The sequence below is a fragment of the Cynocephalus volans genome, chromosome 7 (assembly GCF_027409185.1).
Source record: "Cynocephalus volans isolate mCynVol1 chromosome 7, mCynVol1.pri, whole genome shotgun sequence".
Classification (NCBI taxonomy): domain Eukaryota; kingdom Metazoa; phylum Chordata; class Mammalia; order Dermoptera; family Cynocephalidae; genus Cynocephalus; species Cynocephalus volans.
Genome location: NC_084466.1, coordinates 23,724,311 through 23,734,534, shown reverse-complemented (window position 1 = coordinate 23,734,534; position 10,224 = coordinate 23,724,311). Strand labels below are relative to the sequence as shown.

At 39.4% G+C, this 10,224-nt stretch overlaps 2 protein-coding genes across 2 annotated transcripts; both read left to right on the top strand.

The window, feature by feature from the left end:
• The first annotated feature begins 1,753 nt into the window (after positions 1-1,753).
• Positions 1,754-2,142, top strand: LOC134382537 (protein preY, mitochondrial-like). Its single transcript, XM_063103152.1, has one exon. The coding sequence runs from the start codon at positions 1,789-1,791 to the stop codon at positions 2,131-2,133; it is 345 nt and encodes a 114-aa protein (XP_062959222.1). The 5' UTR covers positions 1,754-1,788; the 3' UTR covers positions 2,134-2,142.
• Positions 2,143-2,203: 61 nt separating this feature from the next.
• Positions 2,204-2,983, top strand: LOC134382538 (phosphatidylinositol N-acetylglucosaminyltransferase subunit Y). The gene has a single exon (XM_063103153.1). It carries the CDS (start codon positions 2,218-2,220, stop codon positions 2,431-2,433), a length of 216 nt encoding a protein of 71 aa, XP_062959223.1. The 5' UTR covers positions 2,204-2,217; the 3' UTR covers positions 2,434-2,983.
• Positions 2,984-10,224: the final 7,241 nt, after the last annotated feature.

Sequence of the window (10,224 nt, the reverse complement as noted above, 5' to 3'; positions counted from 1 at the left end):
ATAGAAAACTTCACTACTTTTTTATTTTAAAAGAACATTCACAACTATTAAGAGAAATAACAAAATATAGCAATGCATAAACATTTCAAAGTTACTTCTTTAAAAATATTATAACTACCTACTGTTCTCTGACCTTTGACATGAATAGCGAATACAATTTTTCTTTAGCTGAAGCATGATCAATCATGTAGTTATGATTTTTTTGTTGTTGTTATTTGGCAGCTGATGGTATGGGGATCTGATCCTTGACCTTGGTGTTACAACACTGCACAACCATGTGGTTATGAAAAAGTGCTTTCCAATGTGCAGAGAAACACCATTAGATTTCTTATCATTTCTAATTTGATTTTAGTGACATCTAATCATCTTAAAAACAAGGATCAGTGCATCAGCCCTTTTTTAACTCTCAATTTGACAGTGTAATCTACTAAAACAGCTGAGGGATACCACAAAAGGGACAATTTCTTCATTCATTTACTATTTGCTATATATTCTATAACAGTGTTTACTGTTTACTAAGTGTCATGGAAATAAATTTTTATATTAAAGCCTCAATTTCTTGAAGCGACCCTATTAGTAAGTCATATTATCTCCTTTTTACCAATGAGAATATGGAGCATTAATAACCTCACATTTACTGAGTGCTTATTTTATGCCAGACACTGTTGTAATTACTTAAACATATTAATCCTCATAACAACAAAATAGGTAGGCACTAATATCATTGCCATTTTACAGATAAAGGTATGTAGCACAGATACATTAAAACTTGTCCACCATCACACATCTGAGAGATTCAGTATTCAAGCCCAAGGCAATCTGACTTCAATGCTTATTCTCTTAAAAACAAAGCTAAAGCTGCTTGTAGATAAGAAAGCCAGGACTCGATTTAAGCATTCCCAGTGGTTAAATCTCTTTCTCTAAACCTTACACTATACTGCCAACAATCTGCTTCCTGTAGCGGCAGAATAGATTGTTTGTGACCAGAACTTTCACTAAAAAATCTGAACAAGATGTTTTTAAAAATCTGTTAAAACATTTTGGGATGTCACCAAGGCAGTAAGAAACTACAGGGCATGATCAGTAGAGAAGAGAAACTGAAAGAGCCAAGGACTTTGGGACCTTAAACTCTTGAGGTACGTGCAAATTCAAAAATATGATGGCTGAGAGAGGCTGCACAAAATGTTTGCAGACATTGGATTCACGGAAAAAAATTCAGGCCCATACTTTTATTGGGACATAAAAGGCAAAACCCTGGGATTAAAGATTAATGAAAAATAGACCAGCTTTGAATTACCTCAATATCTTATTGGATTCATGGTACCAACTAGTTGCCTGACAGAAGCAGAAAATCCTCTCTAAAATATGATAAGCATAACAGAATACAGGATATAGTGAAAGTTCTAACACGTGCACAATTCAAATCCAATATAAATAGGAAAGATATAATAGGGTAGAAGAAATAGTTAAAATGCTAATAACTGAATTGTCTAAAACTAGCTAAAGACCTCAAGATAAGGATTGAAAAAGGTCTACTGACCCCAACCAGGATAAATTTAAATTAAACTATACTTAGATCACTCATATAAAAACTGGCCAAAGACAACTGAAAAATTTTAAATCAACCTGAGGGAGTAAAAAAATCCACATTACCTTCAACAGAACCAAAGTATAAGTGATATTTGACTTTTTAACAAAAATAATGGAAGCTAGAGGACAATGTCTGTCTTCCAAATGTGAAAGGTTACCGGCTGGCGGAGGGCGCAGGCAGGCGCTGGCTGCCAGACCATGCTGAGCCGAACGTGCGGCAGGCTCGCCTCAGTGCTGCGGGGAACACTCGCGCCGCCGTCTGAGGTCGCCCGTAGGTGCCTGCACGCGTCGGGGTCGCGGCCGTTGGCAGACCGGAGCGAGAGGGCGGAGGAGCCGCCCCGCACTTTCGATCCCGCGCTGTTGGAGTTCCTGGTGTGCCCGCTCTCCAAGAAGCCGCTCAGATATGAAGCATCAACAAATGAATTGATTAATGAAGAGTTGGGAATAGCCTACCCAATCATTGATGGAATTCCTAATATGATACCACAGGCAGCTAGAATGATACATCAAAGTAAGAAGCAAGAAGAAATGGAGCAGCGCTAGATCATAATTTTAAAAATACAACAAATTTTCTTAATACTATATACCTTTTAAGACAAGGTGGTGGGTAATAAGTGGGGGAGAAGAATGTTCCTGTCTCTTCCTACATTGACTGTTCTTATTCCACTGGTCTCTTTAGCAGGACTGTTCTACTCAGCCTCTGTGGAAGAAAACTTCCCACAGGGCTGCACTAGCACAACCAGCCTTTGCTTTTACAGTCTGCTCTTGCCAATTACTGTACCAGTGTATGTGTTCTTCCATCTTTGGACTTGGATGGGTATTAAACTCTTCAGGCATAATTAATGCAACCAGAGTCAAGATCATATGTGTATTAGTGATATGTCTTGGGCACCAAACTCTGAAAGCTCGACTAGAGGGAAATACTGGAGACCCATTTAGTTTGCAGGAAAGATGCTTTGCCTTCCTTATGTCAGGCTTAGGACTATGGGAGGGTTAAGCTGCAGAAGCTTCTTTTATTGTACTCTTGTTCTGCCCTTGTTTTTTGAAGGTTCTGATTTATAACTGCTGTATCAGAAGAAACGTTTTGGTGAAGTTCTTTGGAGATTAACACCCCAAATCATCATCTTATGACTATTATCCCATTCATCTAAAAGTCATGTAAAATTTTGTTTGTTGAGCTTCTTTGCTCTTTGGTAAAGTCACACGTTAGGGATGACTGAAATAATTCCAAAGGAGCTATGTTGGAATAGTTGTAGAGAACTGAGTTTGAACTAGTGTGATATAAAACCATATAATAAAATGGAAATTTCATGTACTTACAAAAATGCTGAGCTTGTAAAATTACCTTTCATTTTCTTTGGCATCAAATGCTTACATTAATAATAAAATAAGGTGTTGACACTTTACCATTAAAAAAAAAAAAAAAAAACAAATGTGAAAGGTTAATAACTGCCCTCCTAGAAGTCTGTATCCAATTAAAATAGCATTCACAAAAAAAGCCTAATTAAATCATTTTCAAAAAAAAAAAAAACTGAGATAATTTGTTACAAGTGAACCCATATAAAAGTAAGTATTATAGTGATGTCATAACAACAACATCAATGGTTTGGATCCCTGTAAAGGACAACCCCCCCCCCCCAAATAAAATAAAATAAAGTAAATATTATTGGATGTTGTTTAGGCACAAAGAGTAGTCTAATACGCAAACGTTTCCTATTTGGAAAGTGTGAGACTTAAAGATAAGGATTGGGAACATCTGGGTGGATGCACTGGGAAATTTTATAGCCTTAGATTCTAAAGTACACTCAGCCTTCAGAGGCTCAGTATGTGAGTACAAGCTAAAACTACCCCATAGTCCACCCAGGTGTGGCTGTAAGATATGGAAGAGAGGTGAGAGAAGAAAACCTCTCCAAGGGCAGAGAGTTAGGTGGTACAGTTGTAATTTCTGCCCCCACCCCTTTTTTTTTTCTTTTCATAAAGAAAAATGGATCTAAGTAAGAATACATGGTCAATGGTTTGGATGGTTAGGTGGTTGGTTGGAAAGAAAAAGACTGAAAGATCAGACAGTAAGAGGTCAGGAGAAGAACTGTATTAGTCCATTTTGTGTTGATGTAACAGAATACATTGCTTACAGTTTCTGAGGCTGGAAAGTCCAAAGTCCATCTGGTGGTGGCAACAGTGACCCAGGGGTCTCACATTGCAAGATGGAGAAATCAGAGAGAGCAAAGAGAGCAAGATAGAGAGAGAAAAAAAGACAGACTCTCCTCTTCTTTTAAAGCCCTCAGAACCACGCCCTTGACCACCATTTTTAATTCATTCACGATTGCATGGTCCTACAATCCATCACCTCTTCAAGGCCCCACCTTTCAATTACCATAATAGGATTTCCCACCCTCTTAACAGTCATGGTGTTAATTCTTGTCCCCTCACAGATGCTATGCCTAAGAGCACTCCAAAATAAATCCCCTGTGTGCAAATTTCAGAGTCTTAGAGCCTGTTTCCCAGATAACCTGACCTTTTACATTGTGAACAATTCAGCCACATAACTTATTCCATAATAGAAAGTTGGAGCCAAGGCAAAAAAACCAAGAAAACAGATGATAAGCAATCTCAGAAACATGAATATATTTAGGCAAAATAAATCCAGAAAGTAGAATCATCATTAACTGGGAGTGTGGGAGGAATGATTGGTCACTTCTGATTTTCAAATGTCTGAAAATCAGTTCACGCTCTTCTCAATGTGAACTGGGAAGAAAGTAGACATTGAGAGCTAATAAAATGTTCAGTTTGGGATATTTGCCTTGAAACCTCTCAAAGGAGTCAGAGGTATGTAGATGAGGACTGAAATAATGAAATTAGAAGGAATGATTTCCGAGGACTGTTGTAAAAAAAGAAGGAAGTAGGTCAGAACAATAGCAATGCATACCTTTACAGATAAGCAAAGGAACAGAGATTCGCTAAAAAGACTGAATTTAAAACAAAAAAAAATTGGAGTAGAATAAATTCTGAGGGGGTGGGATTGTACATTAAGAGATATAACTTTTAAGAAAGAAAATGTTTCCAAGAAAATGCTAAGTGGTAAAATAAGATACAAACTGTTATTCCAGAGTTTAGCTGCACAAGATTTTAATTGATTTTTTAGGAAAAAATTAGAGATTTTTAGAAAACTATTGTTTTGTGACATATGAGTGAAACTGAGAGGAAAGATTGAATGAAATTGTGCAGATAACCACTGGTAAAAACATAAATAAATAACTTTTAAATATGTTTTAGCACTAATGGTGGAAAAAACGTAGAGAAGAGCATTTGAGAGGCTTAGAAAAGAAAGGATAATCTTTGAAACAAGATAGAAGATCCTGGAAAAGGTGGATTTCAGAGCAGATAAATAGTCTCAGATATTAGCAGAGATATTTCCTCAACTGTAACAGTAGTGAGAAGAAAAATGTGTAGATTAAATTGTAGGTACTATAGTTTTATTAAATATGATTTCATGATGTGTCTGAGTTTACATAGATAAATAATTTAAGGTGTGAACATTGTAAAAAATTCCTAATACTTTGTAGTGTTCCACTATATAAACCAACTTGAGGTTCCAAAATATCTTTAAAGAGATAAGTAAATTGGCATCGGGTTTAATTCCAATACTGAGAATCCACTTTGAGAATATATTGCTTTTAATTTCAGAATTGCATTGGGTTTATTATCATTAAAAGGAAAGAATAGAAAAAAAAAATCTTCCAAAAGAAGGGAAAAATCAGCACTATAAAAATTTTACACTAGGTATTATAATCCTAGTACAATGCTAGAAGTATAAAGAGGAAAAAAATATAGGCTCAATGATTAAAACTAAACGAGAGGCTCTACTCAACATGAAAAATGTAAAAATTAAATAAAAACTCAGATGATGAGATTGTTACAATATTGTATAAAGAAATTTAAAGGTCTTAAAAATAGTTTTTATAAATAAATATAAATAAACATGAGAATTAAGATAACAACATCTAGGTGCTATATTTTATACAATGAAATAAGAAATATTAACATTTAGTGTCTTCATGGCTAGATTTTTTAGCTTGACTTCAGTATATTCAAAATATTGTACTAACTTTTTGTTTTACTTAAATAACTTATTAAATCAATTTATTGAAGGTAAATTCAAAGAGTGAAAGTATGATTTTTAAACCTTATTACTAGGAATTCATAATAAAACATGGAGTTAAACATACATTTTAATTTTCTTAATTTGCTTTTAAGAGATTTCTGTTCTATATCATTGAAAGCTTCTTGAGAATTTGATTAAAATTTACTTACTTTTCAGTGCTTATTTTTCAAAACAAGTGACTGATTTTTTAAGGATCTTCTTAATTTATTTTCTAATTTACTCATTTTTGTATCAGAAGGCAAAGTTCTCGACCTAATGGAACTGAGATGCTAGTGGGAGAGATACATAAAGCAGACACGAAATTTTAAAAATGTAAAAATACAAGCCAGTAAATACAACAAAAATGTAATTTCAGGTAAAGTGAGGTTAGAAGGTAGAACGTGATGGGACTGGAGGATGGTCCGGAAAGGTCCTTCTGAGGCAGTGACGTTTGAGCAGAGGCCTGAGTGATCAGAGGCATCCTGTGAGACTGCACAGGGAGAGCTTCCAGAAAAGCAATGATAGAAAAGCACGGATGAGGTTGGTAAGTTCTGGGGCAAACAAGAAGACCAACGTGGCTGGAGCCAAGGAAGCAAGAGAGTGAGGAAGCAGAAGAGGCCTGAGAAACGATCAACAACCAGAAGATGATCTACAAACTTCAGGCACAGGAAAAGAAAAAAATAATTAGTCTTTTTTTTTTTTTAATTTCCTGTTTGATGAGAAGCCATCTTGTTTTTGGTGGTTTTCTTTATCATTTAAAAAAAAAAAGGTTTTAATCAAGTTTTCTGTTTTGCTTACTAGCGGGAGTACTAAATGAAAATGATTTATCAAAATAACTTCATGGTGAATATTCCATATTGTCTCATACACGTAAAAAATTGTTTCTTGATGAGTTCTATATATCTAAATCTAAAGTTAACTAGATAATATTCAAAACAATTAAAAGGAAATTTTTTTGGAAGTAATTGTATTTTTTCTAAAGATTTTTATATCTTGTTTCTGATAACCGAGGCCCCAGCTATTTTATTTAATGGCAAATATTGAAGATATTTTGGCAATTGTGGATTTTCATTGTAGTTTTTGGAGTTTTTTTAAACAGTAATATATACCATATTCATTATTTGGTCTTTTTATTATTTTGATTTATCAATATACAATGTAGTTGATTTTTGTGTCCCTCTACCAATTCCTCCTTTTCCCTCTCTTCTTTCCCCCCTCCCCCCCATCAACATCATGTCTGTTCAAATGTCTTAACAAGTTCAAGAAATTGTTGTGATGGTTGTGTCTTCTTCCACCACCCCCCCATTCGTTTGTGTATTTACTTATCTATTTTTATTAACTCTCACAAATAAGTGAGAACATGCAGTATTTCTCTTTCTGTGCCTGGCTTATTTCACTTAATATGATTTTCTCTAAGTCCATCCGTATTGCTGCTAATGGTTGTATTTCGTTTTTTTTTTTTTTTTTTTTAGGAGAGTAGAATTCCATTGTGTTGATATACCACATTTTCCTAATCCACTCATCCAATGATGGGCATTTGGGCTGGTTCCAGCACTTGGCTATTGTAAATAACACTGCAATAAACATGGTAGTACAGGTATCCCTTTGACATGATGATTTCTATTCTTCTGGGTATATACTCAGCAGTGAAATAGCTGGGTCATGTGGTAGATCTATTTGTAATTGTTTGAGGAGCCTCCACACCATTTTCATAAAAGCTGCACCATTTTGCAGTCCCACCAATGGCGCAGGAGGGTTCCTTTATCTCTGCATCCTTGCCAGCATTTGTCATTTTCATGTTCATTATTTGATTCATTATTTGATTTGTTTGAAAGTCTTTATAAGTTCTGTCTTACTGAGGTGTGAGGAGCTGCCCGAAATCGCCATTACAAGATGGCGCTGATTTCCGGTGGAGGGCAGGGCTGCTCGGTAACACGCCTGGGCCGATTAGGCAGCCACCAATAAGGTAGGAGCACGTCCTAGGCGAGGAGCAGTCTCTATATAAAGGGCGCGGGTTCCCTCGCTCGGGGTCTCCATTTTTGGCAAGCTTATGCTCTCCCTCTCAAGATGCATTAAAGCTGATCTGCAGAAGGATCCTTTGTGTGCCGCGTCGTTCTTGCTGGCGAGACGGTAGCGCGGGACAATTGGTGCCGAAACCCGGGAACTTGTGTCATCGTCAGCACCTTCGGAGACCCCCTGGAGACAGGGAGGATTCAGAACTGCAGGAGGGTAAGTTCGGAGAGGTATGCCTGTTCTTGGTCTGGGGTTAATCTGGTTGCTTTAAAAGGTTTTGAAATCGCCCGTTGGTGTGGTCAGACTGACGTAGATAAGCAGCTGCACCAGAGACCTGTGTGAGCCTCTAGTACGTAAGGGAACGGCGCGTCTCACAGCGCCTCCCACGCCTCCCACGGAGTGGGGCGCGTTATGGGTTCCACTCAGTCCATGGTTACCGCGTTAGAGGCCGTGCTGAGACAACGTGATATAAAGGTAGGGGGCCGTGTGCTCAAAAATTTTGTAACAGAGGTAGATCGTGTAGCGCCGTGGTTTGCTTGTTCCGGCTCCTTGACTTTGAGCTCTTGGAACAAACTAGGCAGAGACCTTGACCGCAAGTACGCGGAGGGAGACCTCCGTCAGGGCACCAAGACCATTTGGAAGTTTATTAAAAATTGCTTAGAAGATGAGGGCTGTAAACCGGTAGTGATAGTAGGGCAAAATACATTAGAGGAGGTCCAAGACAGCATGTCAGAAACTGAACGGAGTGAGAGGATGGGTACCCGCAGGAGGAGAGACGTCTCCCATAAGAAAAAGGGCCCTCCCGGTAAGTCTACGGACGAGGGAGAGATTCTAAAACAACAAAGTGACACTCCCGGCACATCTGCCGGTAAAGAAGGGATTTCAAAACCCAGACAAAAGTTGGAAGGGAAAGAAGGAGGCCTCTACCCTATGCAAGAGCTGGGGGCCTTAAAACAAGAATTAGAAGATTTAAATCTGGATGAATCCGACTCTGATCCCCTCAGCCCTAGTGAGGAATCTGATTTGGAGGAGGAAGCTGCCAGGTACGAGGAGGAGAGATATCATCCCGACAGGCGGCGGAGACCACTCGGGGAGTGGAAATGCCGGCCGCCCCCAGTGGCCCCCGCACGGCCTGCGCCTTCGGCGCCTCCTCCTTACGTGCAGTCTTCTAATCCCTTCTCATTCCTCTCTGATAAAGTGAGGAAAAAGGTTCAAGCTGCCTTCCCAGTTTTTGAGGTTGAGGGCGGAGGGAGAGTTCATGCCCCCGTCGAGTACACCCAAATTAAGGATCTAGCAGAGGCGGTTAGAAAATATGGTGTAAATGCCAATTTTACTCTAGTAATGCTAGAAAGGTTTGCTGGTGTGGCTATGACACCCGCTGACTGGCAAATGTTGGCTAAGGCAGCGCTCCCTACCATGGGTCAATACATGGAATGGAAGGCGCTATGGCATGAGGCTGCACAAGCTCAAGCCAGGGCAAACACTGCTGCACTGACCCCCGAGCAGCGAGATTGGACCTTTGATATGTTAACAGGCCAGGGCCCATTTGCCGCTGATCAGACGGCTTTCCCATGGGGTGCTTATGTTCAAGTTTCTAGCACTGCCATTAAGGCTTGGAAGGCACTCCCCCAAAAAGGGGAAGCTTCTGGACAACTTACTAAGATCATTCAGGGACCTCAGGAACCATTCTCAGATTTTGTGGCTCGAATGACAGAAGCAGCGGGGCGCATCTTTGGGGACCCTGATCAGGCTGCGCCTCTTGTTGAACAACTGATTTTTGAGCAGGCGACCCAGGCGCTGTTCAATTTGGCCATAGTTGCTCGAATGCCTAGATGGATTCCTGTCCCAGTAGAAGCTCCCAATACTATGGTCTTGCTCAGGCAGAGGAGGGATTTTGGTCTCACTGCGGCAATAGTCGCCGCCGTATCCCTGGCGGCGGGTGCAGCCACAGCTGCTGCCGTCTCCTTGACTACCACGGTACAGACTGCCACCACGTTGAATAATTTGTCCTCCGCGGTAACACAGGCCCTAGAAACACAGACTGCGCTAAACGCTCAGCTGAAAGGAGGATTAATGGTGGTTAACCAGCGGGTGGATCTTGTGCAGGAACAAATAGACGTTTTATGGCAAATTGCTCAATTGGGGTGTCAATGGAAATATTCAGGGTTATGTGTCACCAGTATCCAATATAAAAAGTATACCAAAGCTGCAAATTTGTCTAAACAATTATCCCAGCATCTTTCAACAGGTTGGACGAGAGAATTTGACAACCTGATAAACCAGCTGCGCATGGCCATTGTGTCCGTGAATTCAACAAGAGTGGATGTCTCCTTCGCAGTCGGACTGTCCTCATGGATTAAAACGGCCGTGTCCCACTTCAAGGAGTGGGCAGGAGTGATTGGGGTTGGCATGTTCTTATGTGGGGGAACTGTGCTCCTACTATGGTTGGTCTGCAGATTAAAAGCCCAGACCCAGAGAGA